This window comes from Marmota marmota, unplaced genomic scaffold, assembly GCF_001458135.2.
Source record: "Marmota marmota marmota unplaced genomic scaffold, marMar, whole genome shotgun sequence".
Taxonomy (NCBI): domain Eukaryota; kingdom Metazoa; phylum Chordata; class Mammalia; order Rodentia; family Sciuridae; genus Marmota; species Marmota marmota.
In genome coordinates, this window is record NW_026000077.1 from 6,006,791 (window position 1) to 6,031,315 (window position 24,525).

At 35.4% G+C, this 24,525-nt stretch overlaps 1 protein-coding gene across 3 annotated transcripts in view; it reads right to left on the reverse strand.

The window, feature by feature from the left end:
* Gdap2 (ganglioside induced differentiation associated protein 2) overlaps nt 1-24,525 on the reverse strand; it is a 53,935-nt gene that overhangs the window by 29,193 nt on the left and 217 nt on the right. For 2 of the 3 annotated variants that reach the window (XM_015502236.2, XM_015502235.2), the window contains exons 2-6: nt 14,473-14,715; nt 13,140-13,279; nt 4,576-4,729; nt 4,088-4,176; nt 1,896-1,972 (exon numbers count right to left, since the gene is read on the reverse strand). In XM_015502236.2, the coding sequence (XP_015357722.1) occupies nt 1,896-1,972; nt 4,088-4,176; nt 4,576-4,729; nt 13,140-13,279; nt 14,473-14,648 (636 nt within the window). In that variant the 5' untranslated portion in view covers nt 14,649-14,715. Of the gene's footprint in view, nt 1-1,895; nt 1,973-4,087; nt 4,177-4,575; nt 4,730-13,139; nt 13,280-14,472; nt 14,716-24,427; nt 24,501-24,525 lie in introns of those variants that run through there. The other variant, XM_048814584.1, reaches the window with a different exon arrangement.

Genomic DNA, 24,525 nt, shown 5'->3' on the forward strand with positions numbered 1-24,525 from the left:
TTAAAAAGAATAATTCAAGTAGTAAGAAAATAAATGATGGCATAGCCTAAGGAACAATGAAATCATTCAAAAAATCATCTTTTGGTTTGCTTATTGTGCTGCACATAGGACATCATCTTTTAAATAAGCAAATAAGAGGACTAGGAATACCAGTTTTATATGCTTTCCATTTAAAAAAAATAGATATAATCGACATACCATAAAAGTAACCCTTGAAAAATATATAATTCAGCACTGATATATTCACAAAGTTATATAATTACTACCACCAAATTTAATTTAATTACAGTATCACCACCCCCAAAATCCATTAGCAATTACTTCCCATTCCTCCTTTCCCCAATCCCTAGCAACTACTAATCTTTTTGTCTGTATAGATTTCCCTATTTTGAACATTTCAAACAAATGGAATACAGTATATGGCTGTTTGTATCTTGTTTCTTTCATTTAGCACAATATTTTCAAGGTTTATTCCTTTTTATGACAGAAAAACATTTTATGTATTTACTACATTTTGTTTATTAACTCAAGATGTGAATTTTTACTTTTTTGGCTATTATGAATAATAGTGCTATGAGTATTTGTATATAAAATTTTGTGTGGATATATTTGTAGTACTGGAGATTGAATCTAGTGATGCTCTTACCACTGAGCCATACTTCTAGCCCTTTTTGTTTTTTATTTTGAGAAAGGATCTCACCAAGTTGCCGAGGCTGGCCTTAAACTTATTGACCCTCCTGCCTCAGCCTCCTAAGTAATTTGGAATTTAAAGGTGTACACCTCCATTTCTATCTGGATCTGTGTTTCTAATTCTCTTCTCTATATAATGAAGAGAGGATTAGTGGCATTAGATGGTAAATCTATGTTTAACTTTTAAAGGAACTATCAGTATATTTTTTCAAAGCGGTGATACCATTTTTACATTTCTAGTAGCCATCTTTGAGAATTACAATTTCTACATCTTTGCCAGCACTTGTTATCATCTGTCTTCATAATTATAACCATATTAATGAGTGTGAAGTTACATTTCACTCTGGTTTTTATTTGCTCTTGCCTAAAGGTTAATGTCACAGAGAATTTTTACACTACTTACTGGTAATTTGTACATCTTCTTTGAAAAATGAGTATTAACCATGTTTGTTTATTTTGTTTTTGTTTTTTATATTTTATGATGTTTTCACATCTTAAAAAGCTTGTTGGCTGGGTAAGACTGCCCCTCCCACGGGAAGCTAATTCTTAAAATAGTAAACAACTTACTTGTATGTAACACATCTTGTATGTGCAAACCAACCAATAGTATTCCTATTTTTTTCCTTTCTTATTTTACCAAAGCACTGAGAGGCACAGTAACTTGCCTGAAGAAACAAAACTGAGAAATATTAGAAGCTGAATTAGACAGCTAAATAAAGTTTAATACGACAAAGATTTGATTTGCCCAATCAGTTCTGAATTAAACTGAAACACACTAAATCTAACTACATTCAATAAAACATAAAAATCTCACAACTTAATGCCAGCCACCACACCAGGCTGTAACCTGTTTCCAGGCCAGGACACACCAGAGCCTCACCAGCACAGCAGTAGTTTTCCAGCTATGCTGCCTAGGCATCCAATGCTCAGGTAACAAAGCAGTGTCCTGAAAGCCAACAGAGGCAGCAAACAGAACAGCACCAGCTGTGAAGTTTGCCCTCACAGTGAAAAATACAAACAAAAAGCTCCTCTTGACTTACTTTAGTTTCCAACATAATCTTCAATAAATGATGGTAAGTCCCATTGACCAGTAACTACACAATTAGGATTTATCTGCTGAAAATTCAGTAAATAAACAATGACAAGACAAAGGCAAATGCAAGTACAAATAAGATTTAAACAATGCAAAATAATTAGCAAACTACCTCTTCCAGTTCAGAGACAGCGAATACTACTTTTTCAATGGTTTCTCCATGAATCTCCAGAAACCGCCTTACAGTGCCTAATGAAGAGAAAAAGAAAGATTATTCAATAAGAAATTATCTGTGCATAAATAAAAAGTAAACTCTTCAAAGTTTTATTTTTATAAGGGATTCTCCTCACTTAATTCAGTCTGCTCGGTGACCCCTTACCAGAGAAGCCTGCGTGGACTGCCCTTCATAAAAACTTTTCTGATTTGTTTTTTTCCAGAGGCATTTTATGGAGGTCCTTGCTTACTGTATATCCTCTCTGCCCTCAATCATTGTCCACCAGGATGAAAGCTCCATAACAGCATACCTCCTTACTGCTCTTCTTGCAGTGTCTGTAACAGTGCCTGGCCAGGGAAGATGCCAACTCCAGACAATTCTACCTTATGCAGCATAGTTCTCTTATTCCCTGGGGCCTCTCTCTTTGATCAGAATGATCTAGCACAAGTGGAAAGTACAAGTGTCCTTCCATTCATTCAGTCACAGTATCAGATGCCCTATTTAGTTCTTTATCTCTTCACAAAACAAAAGCTATTTTTTTTTCTTAATTTTGTGTTATACTGATGTTTCTCTATCAACTTTCTAATAACAAGACATAATGGCCTTTTTCAGTTTTTCATTTACTGAAGAACAAGATTTTATTCTTTAATCCCCATGCCCTACAGAATACTTTTTACAACATTATTTTCTTGATATACATATTCTCCTCAACTCACTATTTATTGGTTAGGTTTACCTCAGGTGCTGATGGCTCCCAAATCTTCAGATTCTGTTATTTGAACAAAAGAATCTGAATTACCTATGGCTTATTAGATATATCTGCCCCAATAACCCACAGATATCTCAAACTTGGTGTGTCCAAATCTTGACTTCTGCCTTCTCCCTGTATTCCTTATCTGAGTTACACATCAACAACCAACTAGAATCCTCTGCCTTCTCCCTGTATTCCTTATCTGAGTTACACATCAACAACCAACTAGAATCCTGAATTTGCTTTGACATTTCCTTCACTTCTTTCCTCATCCTGCATTTTCAAATGGTTCACATGATCATGAAATTCTATTTACTTCTAATATTTCTAATACCTACACCTTCTCCATTTTAACTGCTTTCAGGCTCTTAATGCTCAGCAGATGTTTTGGCAAATAAGCTCCTAAATGTTCACTTTGTTTTTCATTTCTAAAACTATACATTCACAGTTGCCTGAGTTATGTTAACTTCTTATTAAACACTTGTGATGGGTCTTTGCTGCTTATGGATTAAGATTCAAAGTGCCTAGCTGTGACCCTTGGAGCCGACACTGGTGGCATCCTCTGCCTTGATTAGCTGCTAACACTAAAACAGACTTTCTCAGCTGCCCAGGCCTGCATGCAGCATAAGCAGACCCTACCCACTACCAGAAGCAGAGAATTAAGTTTCATCTCAAGCTCTGGTATTACCATTGAGCTATACCCGAGGCCAACACAATATTTTTATAGCATATGTATTACATTTTGGCTCATATTGATTGGACCCATTCTTTCTTTTTTTGGTGGTGGTAGGGGGGGCTTACAGGGAATTGAACTCAGGGGCACACAACCACTGAGCCACATCCCCGGCCCTATTTTGTATTTTATTTAGAGACAGGGTCTCAATGAGTTGCTTAGAGCCTCGCTTTTGCTGAACCTGGCTTTGAAATCATAATCCTCCTGTCTCAGCCTCCCAAGCTGCTGGGATTACAGGTATGCGCCACTATGCTTGGTGGGATCCATTCTCTTTTAAATCTAAATGCAGGGTTTTCTATTTCAATAGCACACTCAAATGCTACTGTTTAAATTGCAAAGTGCTATACAAATATGAAGTATTTTGAATTCATTGTTGCAGCCTGCCTGTTAAGATTATTCTGAATCTGATTCAAACCCAAAGCGTCGGTCATATTTCCTAATTTGGTATCACTTTTGAATTTAATAAGTGAGTTTTCTGGGCACTTATTCAAATGGATAAAAATGTTACTGAGAAAGTAAATTGAGAACTCCACAACCTGTCAATAAAAACTTTCTTCTAGGGTGCCACGATCATTTAATCAACTAAACTCCTTTGGCTGTAACTAGTTAAACAGTGATAAAAATATTTTAAGACTTGATTTATGTAGACTATCCAATATTACTCACGAAGTGCTATGTGTGTTGCATCCTCTAAAGGATAACCTCGTTTTGCAGAATTGATGACACAGAATCCAACAGAAGACATTGACTGCTCTCTGCAATCAAACAGAAAACACAAAAGTTGCATTACAAGCATTTATAATACGTTACAATTCATAACTAATTTCAAAATGCAAATCAATTTCTTCTTTCCTACCTTCTCACAAATTTACTGTAATAATTAACCCAATTGTACTATTCAATAATATATAATTTAATCACTCTCCTTGGGGGCTACACAATTCAAGTACAGACTGAATAAAATGGGAATAGGTTAAATTCCCAAGTCACTCAAATTTGCCCCATTTATCCTGCTGTTTCAAAAGATCTATCTTCAAGTCCTCCTAAATTATCAAAGTCCTTTAAAGTTTGATTTCAATAATTAGGTTCATCTTCAAATCCATGGCTTTTAAAACTGCATGGCATGCTATGTCCAGGAAATGAGTAGACTATACTTTGCCAGCTGAAGTACATTTCTGTAGCAGCTGTACAAGGAACTTTCAGCTGCTGTGCGATAGCGGCTCTTGTACTTAGGTCCCACTGTGTGAATGATGAACCGGGCAGCTAGATTAAATCCTTTTGTCAATTTTGCTTCGCCTGTTCGGCAACCTGGGAACAATGGAAATATACTTAAGTCAGGAGGTATTAGGGAAAACAATAAACCAAAGCATAAAACAGAGAAAGTAACAAGAACTTTGAGAAATTTCAGTCAAAAATATGGATCAAAAATAAGCATTTACCTCTGTTCCTTCGGACAGTGAAGTAATACAATAAGTATAAGCACTAAGGAAATGGAGAGAACATGAAGCAGAGAAGCATCATCAAAATTTTAAGCAATAATAACAAAAACAGCATGGGATTGGCACCAAAACAGGCTGGTAGACCAATGGTACAGAATAGAGGACACAGAGACTAACCCAAAAAATTACAATTATCTTATATTAGACAAAGGTGCCAAAAACATGCATTGGAGAAAAGACAGCCTATTCAACAAATGGTGCTGGGAAAACTGAAAATCCATATGCAATAAAATCTCACCATGCATAAAACTCAACTCAAAATAGATCAAGGACTTAGAAATACAACCAGAGACCCTGCATCTAATAGAAGAAAAAGTAGGCCCTAATCTCCATCATGTGGGATTAGGCCCCAACTTCCTTAATAAGACTCCTTTGGTGAAAGAATTAAAATAAAAAATCAATAAATGGGATGGACTCAAATTAAAAAGTTTCTTCTCAGCAAAAGAGACATTCTGGGAGGTGAATAGACAGCCTACATCTTGGGAGCAAATCTTTATCTCTCACACATCAGATAGAGCACTAATCTCTAGGCTATATAAAGAACTCAAAAAGTTAAACACCGAAAAACCAAATAACCCAACCAATAAATGGGCCAAGGACCTGAAGAGACACTTCTCAGAAGGGGATATACAATCAATCAATCAACAAATATATGAAAAAAAATGTTCATCATTGCTAGAAATTGGAGAAATAAAAATCAAAACTACTCTAAGATACCATCTCACTCCAATTAGAATGGCAGCTATTATGAAGACCAACAACAATAAGGGTAGGCAAGGATGTGGGGAAAAAGGTACATTCATACACTGCTGGTGGGAATGCAAATTGGTGCAGCCAATATGGAAAGCAGTATGGAGATTCCTTGGAGATCTGGGAATGAAACCACCATTTGACCCAGCTATCCCTCTCCTTGGTCTATACTCAAAGGACTTAAAAACAGCATACTACAGGGACACACTCACATCAATGTTTATAGCAGCACAATTCACAATATCTAAACTGTGGAACCAACCTAGATGTCCTTCAATAGATGAATGGATAAAAAAAATGTGGCATATATACATAATGGAATATTATTTAGCAATAAAAGAGAATAAAATCATGGCATTTGCAGGTAAATGGATGGAGTTAGAGAAGACAATACTAAGTAAAATTAGCCAATTCCAAATAACCAAGTGTTTTCTCTGATATAAGGAGGCTGATTCATAGTGGGATAGGGACAGGGAGCAAGGGAGGAACAGATGAACTCTAGAAAGGGCAGAGGCGTGGGAGGGAAAGGGAGGGGACATGGGGTTAGAAATGATGGTGGAATGTGATGGACATTATTATCCAAAGTACATGTATAAAGACACGAATTGGTGTGAATATACTTTGTATACAACCAGAGATATGAAAATTTGTGTTCTAATAATAAGAATTGTAATGCATTCCACTTTCAAATATAAATAAAAAATTTTTTTAAAGGGCAGAGTCAATGGACTAGGAATGACTGACTGACTTACATAGAGAAACCTAATAATGGGGTAACCAATATGAAGCAAAGCAGATCTGTACAGAAAAGCAATACTGGATTCAAGATAGATTGCTGTGATTTAAATCCTGAGTCCATGATGTTTCTATTGTTAACAGTGAGCAGGTGCTTGACTCATCATTTCTTATTTAAGGGAGATATTAGTAGTATTTCACAGGATTGAGTTAATATATTTCAAGTGCATGCAAGCAGTAGCTATTACTAATCTTGTTATTACCAAAGAACAGTAGAAAGATTCAAAAGGAGGAGGCCCTACATACTTTTATAGACTATGCATTGAAGTGGGACCAAAAAGACATTAGGGTTAGAGGTTTGCATAAAATCAGTAAAATCTCCAACAAACCCTCTCCTCCAACAGCACAGCAAGGCAATGATTTTGTTACCAACATGGCAGCAGGGAGAGAGTTTATTCTCTGGAGATGCTAAACTAGAGTGTTTCTGGGTTCCAGAACCTCAAGCACAGTTAAAAAGCGGAAATGTAAAATGTAATACTTATTAGTATTAGTAAAATGTCAAGGCCTCTGCCCCTGTTTTCTAAAAGTTAACACTCAGGCTTGTAATCCCTTGAGCATTCTTTTCTGGGAAATTATGAGGCCTAACCTAAAGGACTCAGAGATTGTGATAATTGAAGAATGTACCCCAATAAAACCATATGGCTTCTGCTCTATCATTTGCTTCAAGATTCCTTAAAAATAATCATTGTCCACTGTGATACTCAATGCTACTATATCCTCAAAACTCATATGTTGAAACCCTATCCCCTAATGTGATAGTATTGGGAGATGAAGTCTTTGGGAGGTAATTAGATGTGATCATGAGGGTCGAGCCCTCATAATAAAATTTGTATCCTTCAAAAGTATTCAGAGATCTTGCTTCCTCTTTTCATCACATGAAGATGCAAAGAGAAGTCTGCAATCTCAATACAGAAGAGCTCTCCACCAGAGCCTGAATTGCCGGCACCCTGAACTCAGATCTTCAGCCTCTAGAAATGGTGAAAAATAAATATCTGCTGTTTATGAGTCATCCCTCTGTGATACTTTGTTAAACCAGCTTGAACACATTAAGACGTTCTTGCACAAAAACTTCCCATTAGCCTTTTAGTTAGCCTTTAGCCTTTGGTAGGTCAACAAAGAAGTGAGGACAGCCTCTAAGTAAAACAGAAGGGGTACAAAACAAAGTAATGCCCAAGAAATTCATAAAGCAGGAAAGGAAACTTAAAAAACAACCCCTAAATCTTATACCATGAATACTACTCTCAAAGAGGTAAAGGAAGATACAGTACCTCTGAATCAAAAACAGAATCCTATAAAAAAAGAATATCAGAAAATATGAGATAGGATTGACATAACTTTTATAGCAAGTGAAAACTGTGATAACAGAAAAAGCTAAAACTGAAGTTCAGGGAATTATTCAGGAATTAACAAAAAAATATGGAATAATGGATAATAAAACTAGAAGATAAAATAAGAAATAACATCTAACAGGATTTCTTCAGAGAACAGAGCACAGAAGAAATTAATAAAGAAATAAAGCAGATATTTCTCAGAACCAAAAGACATGAAATTTTAAACTTAAAGAACCCACTGAATACCCAAACCAAATGAAGGCACATCACTGTAAAATTTCAGCATGTCAAAAATAAAGATGAGATCACAGAGCTTTCAGAAAGAAAAGGATAACATACAAAGAATCAGGAATATCATATAAGATTTCTGAACAGAAATAGCCAAAATAGAAAACAAGAGAGTAAATGCCTTCAAAATTCAGGAAAATAATTTCTGAATTAGAATTCTATTTCCAGCCAAATTACCAATTAAGTCTGAAGGTAGATCTCAGCAATTCTGCCCTATTGCAATCTTCTCAGAAATCTGGCAGACTTACTGACAAAAATGAAGGAGTGCATTAAAGTAGGAAAGGGCAAGAGATCTAGGAAATGAAGGATTCAATCCATTAAACAGAAGAAAGGATTTCCTAGGATGAGGGTAAACACAGTTCCAGGACAGTAAGCATGGAGCAGGGATAGAGAGCAGTTTAAAGAGGAGAGGGGAGAATGGAGGGTTCGAAAAAGGACCCTGTCAAGACAAAAATGGACTGAAAGAAAAATTCAAGTGTTTGACTTTATTGAGAGGAGGTTTCTGCTTGTATTGAATGTTTGGGGTTCAGTCAGTGGCTCAATAATAATAAATAATAAGTAACTAAAATAATAAACAATCTTCAATTATTTACATAAAAATCAATCCATTAATAACCTAAAGGAAAAAGAAGTTGAATAAAAAGAATACTAATCTGTTTTCTAATCAGTTCTGAACAACTGTGTACATTAAAATTTGGTAAGATGCTGGTAATGGGGAAGAGAATCTGTATTATATGTATACATAAAAGGGGGCACGAAAAGGGACAGTTTAATCGTTCACTCCCACAATGAGAAACCCACTGATAATGAAATAAATCAACACTGTGGGTTTAACAGACAATTAGAAGGTAAATAACATAAGGCATTTAAAGGGTTGAAAGTATTTATCCCTGGAGAATAGGAATTGAGATAGGCAAGGGCAGAGCAAATGAGTGGCTTTTGTTCATATAGAACACAAACTTCACTGACTTTTAAAACTATATATGTTGATCAATGAAAAGCTGTTGGCATAAAATGATACTCAAAATTTAAGATAAAGCCAGTTTGAAAAACTCATTTGTCATCATTTGAATCGGTTATTGAACTAATCCTTTATTTTTCAAATTGATAATTAAAAGAACCAAGCATTTATCCTCTCTCTCTAACACAAATTGTAACTCAAGAGTAATCAAATAATACTGGTTAGTGAGGAAAAGCTCTACTTTATAGAATACCAGGTAGTAAACATGGATGAAATGATTGAAAACAAAACTTCATGGGCTTAATAAGTATTGATTCAGACAAAAATTATCAATTTGGTACTAAAACCAACAGGTGATTATATGATGGGGAAATGAACAATCGTAGAGTCTAAAGGCCACATCTGCCCTGCCCTTGCCTATCTCAATTCCTATTTTCCAGGAATAAATACTTTCAACCTTTTAAGTGCCTTATGATATTTATCTATGTTTCCAGGTGCATGTAGAAACTACAGTGTTGATTTTATTTCATTACCAGTTGACTTCTTATTGTGGAAGTGAAAGATTAAACTGTCCTTTGTCCACTAGTTTTCAGTAACCGGGTAAAAGGTAAGTGCACAAATGTAAGGATCAAACTGCTATCACCCCAATCCAGATAGCAACTTTAGTATTAGTGAAGGATCATTAACAGGTCAATCAGGATTTACATGTCTTCTAATATCATCCAACATTAAGTACACAACACAACATCACCTATGAAATGCTTGACTCCATTAGATATGAATTTCAATTTATAGGATATACAAACTAAGTGATACCTCAAGTAAATCTGACAAATCTAAAAGGCAGGATATTTTGGAAAACAATTGGCCCAGTTCACTCAACAAGTCAGTGACATAAAAAGGGGACTGTTGAATTAAACACACACATACAAATTAATGGGCATAACAAAAAGATGCAATATGTGGTGCTGTACTGAATACTAGTTTGGTTCTGGATTAAAAACAGCTGCAGAGGACATGTTTTTGATCAATTAGAAATTTCTGAAATTAAAAGGTGGAATTCATTTGCTGAAGAAGATGAATTGTACATAATTCTTACTTTGAGAACAGTATACATAAAATCATTTTACTTTGGTTACTAAATGCAAGGTATGTATACACCCACACCTACATGTAGAAAAACCTAGAAGGATCTGCACTAAAGTGTTAGTGAGGTTATCTCTGTTGGTGTAAATGTGGAGATTTTAGTTATTTTTAGCTTGTATGCATACAATTTACATAATACTATTTGCATAACTAGAAAATGATAATTAAAATAAGTAATAGGAATGTATTATTTTGTTTAAAAAATAGCAAGTAAGCACTGAAACACTGGAACACTCAGTTTGGTGAGTCAGTCCTGGAAATCTCAGATCAGAGCTCAGAAAGAGAAGTTTTAAGTGTCATGAATATTCTGGCCTGGAATCACACTTTTCCTCTTGAAATCTTTAATAATTGTTAGCAGAAACTCTGGACCCTGAATTATGGTAAGTCCTGCTACATTGCTTCCCCAGCTTTCACCTTTTCTTTCTAGTCCCAATTTTTTCTAATCCTAAAGCTTGAATTTTAAACATCACTATAAACATTTAAAACACAGTCCTGAAAGTATTCTTAATTCTTGTAAAATAAATATAAATCCACTAAATAACTTTACCTGGGGCCATAACTCTGCCCAGCATGCTGTCCTTGTCTATGTAGTGCTGAGGAACAGTGGTACAATGACAAGTTGAGTATCTGAGTATTAAAGATTAGCAGTGACATTTCACTTGTTTCTCTCCAAATTCTAGCTCATATACGAAGCAATACGTTATAGTTTGGATCTAGAATGTCCTACTGAGGTAAAAGGTAAGTGCACATTTGTAAGGATCAAACTGCACAAATGTAAGGATCAAAATGTAAGGACCAAGGTTCATGTGTTGAAAGCTTGGTCCCCAGTGTAGTAATTAATGTTTAGTGATGGGGCTTTTGGGAAGTGATTGGATCATGAGGATCTGATTTCATCAATGGGTTAATCTACTGATGTTTTCTCTCATCTACAAATTTTGGTTGAGTTATATTCTATAATCATTTATTTATTAATAAAAATGTAAAAAGGGAACAGAATTAAGTATTCAACCCTTCAGTGCATTACTGATACCTCTCCTCAGGTTTGCACTGATTTATTAAACAAGTCAATTGAGACCTAACAGCCAACAGGAACAATGATACTTGTTGAACATTTAGGATGTACACGCCTAGCTTTTAACATCCATTATTTCATTTAGTCTTCGTGATGTTAATTTTTACACTCCCAAATATTAATTAAGCTCTTGCTGTATGAGGCAGAAATACTATTATTATCCCTATTTTAGACATGAGAAAATTCAGACTTAGCAGTGAAGTAATTGGTCTTAAGTCATGCAATAAAGGGCAGAGTTATCATATGAATGCCAGCTTAAAGACTCCCAAACGTACTCAATTAAATATTGAGGCTTTATTTGTATACCTGAACAATAAATTAAATATTGTAACTATATTAACTTTTCTCATTTTCTTTATTATCTGTAAGTTTAGTTCTAAGTGTATGTGTACACACACATGCACACACATATTGCTAGGAATTATTCCAGATCAGCTTCTGTTACTTTTAGCAAAGAACATATTATTATTATCTTTAATATCCTTTCTAATTTCTACATGTTCTTTATGACATTGTGTTTCATCATTTAATTAAGATTTTTTTTCATCCTCTGCTTTCACAGTTAAGATTCACTTTCTTGATCAGATAATACAATTTTTTTTTTAAATTACTTTTTTCATGGAACCAACATTATAAGAAATCCTGTTCAAATTCTAATATTGTTACTGTATCAAAAAACAGTTGTCACTGTTAAAGGATAGACATCAAGGAAAGCAAGATTTTATACAGGTAGGATTTGCTGTTTACATTTTAATAATTATTGCTGTATTTCAAAAACACTTTTTATAAAATGGGTAGACAGAATTTCATTCAAGTTGGACTCAAGTAATATTTTTTAAAGAAGGGCTTTTAGGGTGGCAATTAAAAAAATTAATGCAGTTCAGGTGTGGTGGAGCATGCCTATAATCCCAGCTGCTCAGGAAGCTGAGGCAGGAGGATTGTGAGTTCAAAGGCAGCTTCAGCAATGGCGAGGTACTAAGCAACTCAGTGAGATCCTGTCTCTAAATAAAATACAAAATAGGGCTGAGGATGTGGTCTAGTGGTTGAGTGTTCCTGAGTTCAATCCCTGATACTCCCTTGCCCGCCCCAAAAAGAAATTAATGCAAACAAGGTCAAATGAGTTTCTGAAAAAATACAGCTACTCCTATTCCTATTTCCAAAGAAATATTTACAGAAGCATGTTCTAGTAAAAACAAAAGCATCAAATACAAATTAAGTGAGAATATATGTGCTCTTGCCATAGACTTTGATTTTATCACTAAGTAAATTTTCATTTTGGAAATGTAATGCTCTATGCTCTGTATCTAAAATGTATGTAAGAAATTTTCAGCTGGGCATTGTGGCATACATCTGTAATCCCAGTGACTCAGGAGACTGAAGCAAGAGGATGGTAAGTTCAAAGCTAGCTTCAGCAACTTAGCGAGGCCCTAAGAAACTTAGTGAGACTATCTCACAATAAAATATAACAAAGAGCTGGGATGTGACTCAGTGGTTAAGTACCCCTGGTTTCAATCCCCGGTATAAAAGAAAAAAAATTTCTTTATTGATATCAAATAATGATAAAAAAAATTTTCAGTTCAGGATAGTTGTTTTATAAGAACCATCAATGCAAGAAAATATATAACCAGGAAACTGCTACCAAAGATCTAATTAGCTATAGTGATTATCATTTAAAAATTCACTGACAAGACAGAGAAATTTGGTAGTAAAATCTCTAGGTCCTGCTTAATATATTTTGAGACTTTCAAAAGCTTTTTATTTAGTTCTATGAAATTTTCTCATTTAAACACTAAACACGCTTCAAGATAGAAGGAAATAAAAATAAATGTTTCCTTATTAGCAATTCTATGCCTTAGACAATTCACTCACCACTCACCTTTAAGTTTCTGTAGGTCCTCTTTCAAATCAGGCCCTGCAAGCATGAAGATACTTTCTGACACAGGATTCTTATCTGTGAGACTTTCATTGCTGGTATTCACAATGGCTGTACAGTTCAGTAATGCTACATCTCCTTTCCTGAGGAAATAAAAAAGCAAAAGGGGGAAGAAGAGAGAGCTTAAGAGATCTAGTTTCTTATTATCTTGAAACATTCTATCTTTGCTCACTTTTCAAAAATGTTTTTGCTAGCCCACAAACTGAACAGTATTAAAAAAGAAATGGATGGCTCAAAAAATTAACTGGAATTTAACCAAAATTAATCAAAAAATGTATAGCCATACAATATTATTCAGCCACAAATAAGAAATGAGGTACTAATTTGTACTACATTGAAAACAGTATGCTAAGTCACAAAAAAGCCCACATATTATTATATTGATTCCACCTTTATCAAATGTCCAAAATAAGTAGAGAGTAAATCAGTGGTTGCTTAAAATTGAGATATTGAGAGAGCGCTTTGGGCTAATAAAAAACTATCTAGATGAAGGTGGTACATCTCCATAAATATACTAAAAATCACTAGATTATGTAATTTAAATTGGTGAATTATATGGCATTGAACTGTGTTTCAATAAAGGTTTTTTAAAGCAATTAACTAATACTAATATATGTGCCGACCTACCTAAACTTAAAAATAATTATGCTGAATGAAAGAAGTCAGTTCAAAAAAACACATGGTTACATTTATACAAAACTCTATAACATTCAAACTAAAATATGATAGGAAGATCACTAACTATGCAAGGGTGTACAGACAGGGATGGGCATGATTACAAAGGAACAAAAAAACAACTTTTTAAGTTGATGGGTATATCTGCTATCTTAATTGTGGTGATATTTTCACAGATGCACATGTCAAAACTTATTAAACTGTAAACTTTATTTATGTGTTTATTTATCTTTGGGTACTAGGGATTGAACTGAGGGGGCACCTAACCACTGAGCCACATCCCCAGCTCTGTTCTGTATTTTATTTAGAGATAGGATCTCAATGAATTGCTTAGTGCTTCATATTACTGAGGCTGGCTTTGAACTCATGATCCTCCTGCCTCAGCCTTCCAAGCCACTGGGATTATAGATGTGTACCACCATGCCTGACTGTAAACTTTAAATATGTGCAGTTTATTATACATCAATTTTATCAATAAAGCTGTATATGTATATGTATATGTAAGGCAATACTTTAATGCTAGAGCTTACTTAAAAGGAGTTTAGAAGAAATTATGAGAAAGTATTAATCACAGTATAATATGATATAATCAAAGAATTACCAAAGAACCACTTTTCCATTGATATTCTTATTATAAAGAAAAGGTGACCTAATACTATCTTCCTGAAATGTTTCAGCTGTAATATCAGAAGAATTTAATTCATCTTCATATGAGTCGCCCCAACTTAGTAGTGTATCCACATCCACAAACTGGGAAGGTGCTCCCAAAGGATCCATGGAATGGGAACTTCGGCTTGTCTTTTCCCAAATTCCTCAGCGATTCAATATTCCCTGGAGACTTCAGCTTAAGAGAAAAGAAAGAATCATTTTAATAGAAGATATTACTTTAATTCTACTAAGTCAGAACACAAAACTCTACTATGAACTGCTGTAATAATACATGATGTAATTATAGTCACTTAATGGTCAACAAAGAATTGCTACCGCTTTTCTAAAAACAGGAATGAAAGAATTATAGCCATTAAAATAATTATATGGCCTACAAGTTCTACTTTCCAGAAACAGAACTATTGATTCTACATTCACTGAGTGCTTACTATTTTTAAAAAAGTGCTAGATGCTACAAGAAATACCAAGATAAATAATATGTATAGTTTTAAAGAGTTCATCTTGATAATAATGTGGAAGACATATTTAAAATGACATGCTGGGAGGTTTCTATAATGAAGTAGTAAGATAACAAAGGTTTCAACTAGGCAGCAAAGAAGATAGAGGAGGCATGGATTTAAAAGGCAACATGCAAAGGAAGAATGAGCAGTATTTGACAATTTATAGGATATGCTGTATAACACAGTGACATGGCAGAGGGTTGGCTGTATAGACATACAGTATTAAAGGTGGGGGTTACAAAAGTATCAAGTACTAGAGAGAGGTCATGGGAGATTCTGCCAGAGAAAGATATTTAACTTGTTATTAAGTCTGACAGCTGTTTCAGTAAAATGGTTGATTGATTCATGCAATAATCTTTGTATACATCTGTTATGTGTTAGGTACTATTTCAGACACTGGGGATACACTGGTGAATAAGAGAAAAGTCCCTGCCCTTAGGGAGCTTGTTTCAGTGGAAAAGAGATGAGAGATGATAAAGAAACAAGTAGGTCTATTGTACCTTATAGTCTATTTGTATTTCATTAAATATTTATTAAAAGAAAAAAAAGAAACAGGTATCTAACAGAATGACTGGATGTAATAAGCTTTGTGAAAGAAAAGATGATATCTGAACAGAGAATTAATGTGAGAGAATAAGCCATATGAAGCTCTGCAGAGTGTCTCAGGTAGAGAAAATAGCAAGTGCAAAAGCTGACAGGGCAGGTAGGAGTGCGCTGTATTCCAGGAAGAGCCAGGAGGTCAGTCTGGCTAGTGGAGAAAAGTGAGGTAATGAGAGGTAAGTGAAGAGGTTGGTAGGAGAGGAAAAGATCAGATGATAGTCTGTAAACTGTGGTAAGAAGTTTAAGACTTATTCTAAATATGAGGGGAAGCCTTTGGTGGATAATCAAGATAATTACTAAGAATAAATAATATTTGAAAAGATTACTCTAGTTACAATGAAATAAGAGGGGGAAAGTAGAAAGTAGAAGTAGAGGCCAAGTAGAAAACAACTGCAGTAATCTAGGTGAAGTGGCAGAGATGAATAATGCTAGACTTGGAATGTCATTTGAAGGTAGAGCCAACAAGACTTGCTAAATGAAGGAAGAAGTGAGGGGGTGGAGAGCAGAATCAAAGATAACTCCTAGATTATCTGTTGCATCAACTGTGTGGATGATAATACTATTTTCAGAGAAGACAAGAGAAAGTTGCCCAGTAGAGTGCTAATCAAGTGACTCCCGCTAACCCCCACCTTTTTTCTTTTCCCCTTTTTGATGATACTGGGGATTGAATCTGAAGAGTTCTACCACTAAGCCACATCCCTAGCCTTTTTTGTTTTTTTTCTATAATATATATAGAAAAAAATATTTTTTTCTATAATATATATATATTAAAGAGAGAGAGAGAGAAGAGAGAGAGAGAGAGAGAGAATTTTAATATTTATTTTTTAGTTATTGGCGGACACAACATCGTTGTTTGTATGTGGTGCTGAGGATCGAACCCGGGCCGCACGCATGCCAGGCGAGCGCGCTACTGCGTGAGCCACATCCCCAGCCTACCTTTTTTGTTTTTAAGATGGGGTTTTGCTAACATGCCAAGGTTTGTCTCAAAATTGGGATACTCCTGCCTCAGCCTCTGGAGTTGTTGGGATTACATACATTCACTGCTGTGCCTGGCACTTTAAGTTTTTTTTGGACTTGTTAAGTTTGAGATTCTCATTATGTGGTCAAGTGTTTATGTCAAACATCCAATTAACTGTATAAGGCTAGAGCTCAGAGAAGAGGTTGAGCTAAAGGTATAAATCTGGAAGCGTAAGCATATGCAATGGTATATAAAGCTGAAGGAACTAAATGAGATTGTCTACAGAGTAAATTCAAATAGGGAAAAAGAGCTCTTAAGACTAATTCCATTCAATTACACCATAGATTATGCTATGGTAAATTTGAGACTATTTTTGTTTGATACTAAAGACATATTTGAAATTATTTTGATATAAAGAAACTTATTTTATCTAGCAAAAATTAGAAATTAAAAGGAAAACAAGTCAGAAAGTGAGACAGAGGAAAAAAAAAAAGAGTTAGAAAGAAAGGAAAACCAGAAAAAGTTTGGTAGCCCAAGGCTAAGTGAAGCAAGCATTCCAAGGAGTAGTACTGGAGGAAGATCAGCTAGAGTTAAATACTACTAAAAGGTTGAGCAATAGGACCAAGAACTGATTAGTGGGTCTAGAAAGTTGGAGGTTGCTGGTAACTTGAACATACACTAGAGCACACAGATACTGAGGGGGAGAAAAGTGTATGTGTCTGTGATCCTACAGGGACACTCCCTGTAACCCTTCAAAGTAAAGACTTTTTATAAGGCACAACATTTTTAAAGTTTTTCATTATGATCCCAATGTTTGTTGTCTGAATCTGGGAAAACAAATGTGCCCTTTCACAGTTAATTTGGTGGTGTTTGTTGCTGAGACATGGGATACAAACTGGAAAGTTAGTGCAATATGCTAATTCCATATCAACATTATGGTATAGGAAGTGTGATCGTTTATGTAGTTGCAATTTTTTGTAGATTATACTATGGTAAATTTGAGACTATTTTTTGTTTGATACTAAATACATCTTTCAAATTACTTTGATATAAAGAAACTTATTTTATCCAGAAGTTGGTGTTCAGTCCATCTACTCAGCCTTTAAAACCAGAGGCAACCAAATTTTGCTGATCTAGCTACAAGTATTCAAACTTTATATGCACAAACTGAACTGAACTAAAACTGGACAAAAGGAGACTACACTCACTTATCATAGTTGAACTGCTCCAATCTCAAGGGAATGAGTCCTTGCTGAAATTCAAAATTTCAAAAAATATGCAAACTTTTGATGACCAGGACATGTGCTGAAAGTTTGTAACCATAATATTAAAAAATCCCATTAAATACAGTTTTCAGTTTACAAACTTGAATATCAACCTTCAGGATGGAATTGCTTCTTTAAAATAACCTTTCTTTCTAAGTAGAACCTGTTTGTAGAATATCTGAAAAGTACTAAAATATTAGAGATGAGAGAAATCTCTCAAATTTTGATGTAGTTTCTGTTTCTGTGATAGGTAAAATAACATTGTATGCACAATCTAAATCCAGCTTCTGTAGTATTTTAAGTTGAGTATCTCCACATTCAATTACATAGTGAAGCAGAGGTAGGAAAATATAACTTAAAAGCTCAGGTTCTGATATCAGATGGCCTGAGTTTGCATCCAGGACTTTAATATTTGTGTTATTTCTTGATTGTACCCAGAATTTATTCTTAAAATAAGGTTAATTAACTCCTTGGGTTGTGATGATTAAATGAGATAATCTGTGTCAAAATCATATAGCAGAGCAACAGGCACAAAGCAAAGCACACCAAAAGTTACTGGTTATAACTTTCTCAGAGCCAATGTAAGTTTCCTGCACCAGAGTTAAGATGAAGTTACATCTCTAAAAGCACATGCTTTTGACAAAGACTCTACCAGGCACCAAACAAAACAAACACAAATTGCTGAATTTAGACATATTTTTCCATATTTCAATGTCATGACTTTCCATTGTAATGACTTGTTAATTCCTAGATAAATCCAACATCTGTTTTCTCTGATTCTGTTCCTGTGCCACGAAGGGGGAAAAAATCATGTAATCAGCAGTACTGACTGCTGCCAAAGCAAATGAATGTTTTCCTACATAAGCCAGATCATCCATCAACACTATTCAGCAATTGTCTTAATCATTCCTGGTCTACTCCCTGTAATTCCACACAGCATCAGTGGTAGACAGTCTCTAGGATGTCCTTCAATGAACCTGGCTCCTGGTATTCATGCCCCTGTGCTACTGCCTTCCACAACAGGGCTAGTCTACGTAAACACAAGGACACTGCAGAAACAACAGTGTGTAACTTCCAAGTATGAGTTACAGAAGATTTTGCAGCTTCTACCTTGTTCTCTTAAACTGTTAGCTCTGAAAAAGCTAGGCCCCATGACATCAGGACATCAATGCAGCACATGGGAGTGTCAACCTGGGAAGAAATTGAGAGTTCCTGCCAATAACCAGCATCAACTGAGAGACATATAAATGAACCATGGTGGAAGTAGATCCTTCAGATTCAGCTGGACTTAAAATGACTTTAGCTCCTGCTGTCATTTTCACTATGACCTTAAGGAAAACACTGAATCAAAACCATGCAACTATGCATTTCTGAATTCCTGACATAGAGTTACACAGTGAAGCAGAGGATAATAAATGCTTATTTACTTACTATGTCCCAGCATTCACTATTCAGGCACTGTTAGGTGCTGGCTTTTTGTCAGTAGAAGAGACAGAGGTACAAAAAAAGAAAAAAAAAACATATAATCACAGAAATAAATACACAATTAAAGTAGGTGAAAATGTGCTATAGTAAGAACAATTACACATTCTGTCTTTTCTTCTCCTATTTATTCAAGCTATTGCAGTTTTGCTTCTGCTCCCCCCCAAATGATAAATTGCTCTTTCAACAATAACTTCCCAGAAGTCAGCTAATTTAGATTGGAGAAGCAGAGAATGTGTATTCCTGAAAGTGACAATATCAAAAATAGAAGGGTTTTACACACAGATGTCAAAGTAAACCTAGGAGCCTTAAGGTGGAAAATAGACACTAAAGAAGCACAGAAACACCACTGTGACAGGTACAGTAAGTCATAGAGTATTAGACATGTTACAAATATGTTCTTTAATCCTTGCAGAAAATCCATGAAGTACTTTTATTTCACAGTGAGGGCAGTAAGACCCAGAGGTTCAAGAAACATAAACAGAAAACATAACTAGTAAACATAAACATGTTATTCTCAATGCTCTTTGTTTTTTCTGATGTTCATAGTTCAAGTTACTTGTAAACTTTATTTTCATTCACTTTTTCCAAGTAATTTTAGTGTATATTCTGCATGTTTAAGCCAGTCCGATGGCCTTAATTTAAGCATTTACTCCATTAACTTGATTAGTTCTTCTTTAAAAGAATGTAATAACATCAATTCTCCCTTCATAACATCTCTTTTTATTGTTGTTGTTATTGGTGGTGGTGGTGGTAGTACTGGGGATTGAACCCAGGAACATTCAACCATTGAGCCACATCTCTAGACCTTTTCATATTTTATTTAGAGACAAAGTCTCCCTAAATTGCTGAAGCTGGCTTTGAATTTGCAATCCTTCTGCCTTAGCCTCCGGAGCCACTGGGATTACAGGCATGCACCATCACACCTGGCTTCCCTTCATAACATCTCTCCTTCCTCTCATCCTCTTATTCTCAAAAATATTCCATTTCTTTTTCAGAGCAAAGTGCTATTTTTCACCACTTTTAAAAATATATGTATGTATAACTTTTTCCTTCCTCCCTCCCTCCCTCCCTACCTCCCTCTCTCTCTCTTTCTTTCTTTCTTCCTGGTGTGTGTATGGTTCTGAGAAAGAAACCAAAGGGTGCTCTACCACTGAGCTACTTCCTCAGCCCTTTTTATTTTTTAAGACAAGGTCTCACAAAGTTGATGAAGCTGGCTTTGAACTTACTATCCTCCTGTCTCAGCCTCCCCAGTCACTGGTATCACAGGTGTGTGCCACCACCTAGGCTACCCATTAACTTCTTAAGAGTAATTTTTACTACTGGGCTCTTTTCTCCTATTTATTCAACATATTGTAGTTTTGTTTCCACTCTCCAGAAATGCTAAAATTTCTCTTTCAAGGTCAACAATAACTTCACAAAAGTCAAAGCCAAGAGTTAATCAAATTTTAGTCACATTTACAATTGATCACTTCCCTTCTTGAAATTCTATTATCTTCTTTGATATACACTAATAGTTCTCTTATATCTCCAATCATAGTTTGTTAGTACAATTTGTTGGATTTTCCTCTCAGTTCTTAAAAGTCCTTGTGACCCACAAGACAATGAGTCTTAAATGAGTAATATAATGCTCATAGTTCTCACTATAGGGCAAAATTTAACGGAATTTATGGAAAGGCCATTACATTTATGTCATAGTATTTAACAAAGTTTAAATTCTTTTTTATGGGTATTGATTTTTTTAATTTGTTTTAATTAGTTACACATGACAGTACAATGATCTTGACCTATCATACATTTGAATCAGATGGGATATAATTTCTCATTTTTCTGAGTGTACAGGTTGCAGAATTACATTGGTCATGCAGTCACGTATATACCCACAGCAATAACAAAGTTTGAATTCTTTTGAAGCACCATCTCCTAGCAGAAATTGATCTTTCTCATTAAAAAAAAAAAAGATTTAAACTTCCCGTTCCCCTACACATACACACACACACACACACACACACACAGTAGCAATGAAGCAAAAAGAGTAGCAAACCCAAAGTAGGCAGCAAAATCTGACTTAGGAACAGTAGTTCTTAACATTCTCAAGGCCATAGACCTTGAACCACATGAAACATGAAGACCCTTTTACCCCCAAAATATGTTTGCGAGAACTCATACAATCACAGATCCACAAATAAATTTGAGAGAGTTCTCAGATTAAAAATTCCAGTGATCAAAAAGAATGCAAACAGTGCTCAGGTGAGGGAGGGAGCAGGGAAAGACCACAATAATCTCCAGCTACAGCCAGAATTTTGGATAACATTAATGGGGAGCAAGATTTTCTGGTGAAAATCAAATGATCAATTCTGTTGTTTGAACAAGTTCATAAGCAAACACTAAGCGTTAATAGAACAGGTTTCTGAAGCATATTAATGTCCTCAGACCAAAAAGTCTACATAAGACAAAAATCAGAAGATTCCAGAATGGATCAGATCTATTTCCCTAGCCATAATTTCTTTGTATCTTAGTGGAACAGAAAGAACTTAAAGAGCATTATGTATACTACCTGTTCTTTATATTTAAAACGATCTAGTGTAAACAGTTCTCATTACACTGCAGCTCTTTCTCCCCTGCCCAAATCCTGTCATCTTTTAGTTTAAGAAGTTCTCTAATTATTGTCTTATATGAATAACTGAGTTGGCTAGAGAAATTAAGAGTTTACAGTTAAAGAATGAGCAGGAAAAAAAAAAAGATGGGACAGAATCACGCAGAATATCCTGATCACTGTCTCAAAAACCTGATATTTTTCTAGACAAAAAGAAAATGGCATTGAAGAGAAAAATGAGAACTTCTATTTATTTGTCGTTCAAAATACTTACATTGATTAGACAAGTGTGGATAAAAGAACAAAGAGAGTTGGTCCATACACCTGACCTTCAATAATTACCACACTTATTTCACTGGTTTTGCATAAATTACAAGATTACCATGTCTTTGTATTTCAATATTTACAAATTCAGGGTATATTAGGATATTTGTACAGACCACCTCTATCCCAACACTAAATCTATTGTACTTGAGAATCATTTTATGCAAATAGAAGGAACATTTTTAAGTTGCTCATATAAAAACTAACTAGTCAAATGTATCAACAATAAATACAATAAAACATTTCTAAGTCCCATCAATGGGCCCATTTCAAAACACCATCATTAAAAAAAAAAATGCAAAAAGCACATGCCCTAATAGTGAATTAGCAGCACCACTTTCATATCAAACAAATCATGCCATGTTTCAATTGTAAGTATTAATACATTGAGCAATTCAAAATTTGAATATGAAAGTAGGGTTATAACCTGGATATAGTGTAAAGGAATTTTATAAGATCTGTTATCTTAGCACTCACAGTTGTTCTGATATCATTCTTACTAAAACTCTTTCTTCTGTAGTTACCCCTTCCCTTAATTTTTAATGGTAAGAGAACTTTTTTCTTTTTTTTTCTTTCTTTCTTTTTGTTTTTGGTACCAGGGACTGAACTCAGTGGCACTTGACCACCTAGCCACACCCCCAGCCCTATTTTGTATTTTATTTAGAGACAGGGTCTTGGTGAGTTGCTTAGCATCTTGCTCTTTGTTGAGGCTGGCTTTTAACTTGAGATCTTCCTGTCTCAGCCTCCAGAGCTGTTGGGATTATAGGCATGAACCATTGTGCCCAGCATGAGCACTTTTTTTTTTCTAAAGTAAAATTATGACTCTTATTTTTTTTTTTTTTGAGAGAGAGAGAGAGAGAGAGAGAGAGAATTTTTAATATTTATTTTTCAGTTTTCGGTGGACACAACATCTTTATTTTATTTTTATGTGGTGCTGAGGATCGAACCCAGTGCCCTGTGCATGCCAGGCGAGTGCGCTATGGCTTGAGCCACATCCCCAGCCCAAATCATGACTCTTTAAAATATCAAAATGGACACATATTCAAGATTTTATTTGCTTCAAAAGGAGCTAGACTGATGGCAGATAAATATCAGAATTAGATCCATTAACAAATTAGTAATACTGAAATGAATATGCAAAAGGAGGCAAAATTTCCAATGAACCTCTAAGAGACAGGAGAGAACTTGCATGTCTACAGACAAATAAATTATTTATCATTAATATTATCTGCAGTTTAGACAGTTGTAAAATAGCTTCCTCAGAGTCAGATAATCCAAGGGGTATCTTTAGGTAGAATTTAAACTACGTAGTTTGTTACTGAAGCACATACTTTGCCTCTATAAGAATGTGTAGCATCTATAGGAGATATTAACAATATACATCCATCTGAACTCTCCTTACAGACTTCTTGAAATAAGTCTAATGCCACCATTTCCTGCCTTCTCATTCATATAATTCACATAAATCTTGTTTCAAAACACCCATTTCTATGGCGATCCAGTATCCAATGTCATCTCATGTATTCTTACTGCTTTAATTTTCTTAAAAACACGAAGACAATCATATAAAAGTTCAATTTCCAGGTTGATTATAGATGTCTTCTTGTTCAATAAGCGATGGCAGGGGCTTACTTTAGTATATTATATGTTGGGTTTCATCTTGCACAGCTATAGATGTCAGAGTTAATTTCTAAAACTTCTATGCAGCACAAGAATAAAAATGGGCAGAACTGACAAAGAGAAAAACTAATTTTCACCTGGCAACAAGCACCAAAGCCTCAGTCAGCAAACAAGGAGGAGCCAGCCCTGGTCACATCCCTCGCAAATGGCCAGAGAGCGGAAACACAAAGCCAGACCAATGTCACTTAGGGATTGCGTGGACCTAGACAACTCAACATCCTGGGCTCAGCGTCTATCCACTCTTAACCTGAGCAGCTCTCACGTGGTGGAACGCCCAGCACACAGGGACGACGAGACGGACGAGACCTTGGACCTACAACCCGCAGAGCTCCCGGACGCCCAATTCTGTCTGCATCCCAGGACGCACACCTCCTTGGCTACCGCAGCACGGTCCGGGTCTGTGTACCCTCTTCTAATCACCACAACGACCCTGACAGCGCCTCGGCTGAGAACCTAACCAATAGTCGGGAAAGAAGTAGTACCACGCTCATTCTTGTCAAAGCCGGAGGAGGTAACCCCTCCGCACTGCACTCGCCTCAGGGGCCCGGTCCCGTGAGCCGCCGGCCGCACCCCCGCCCTC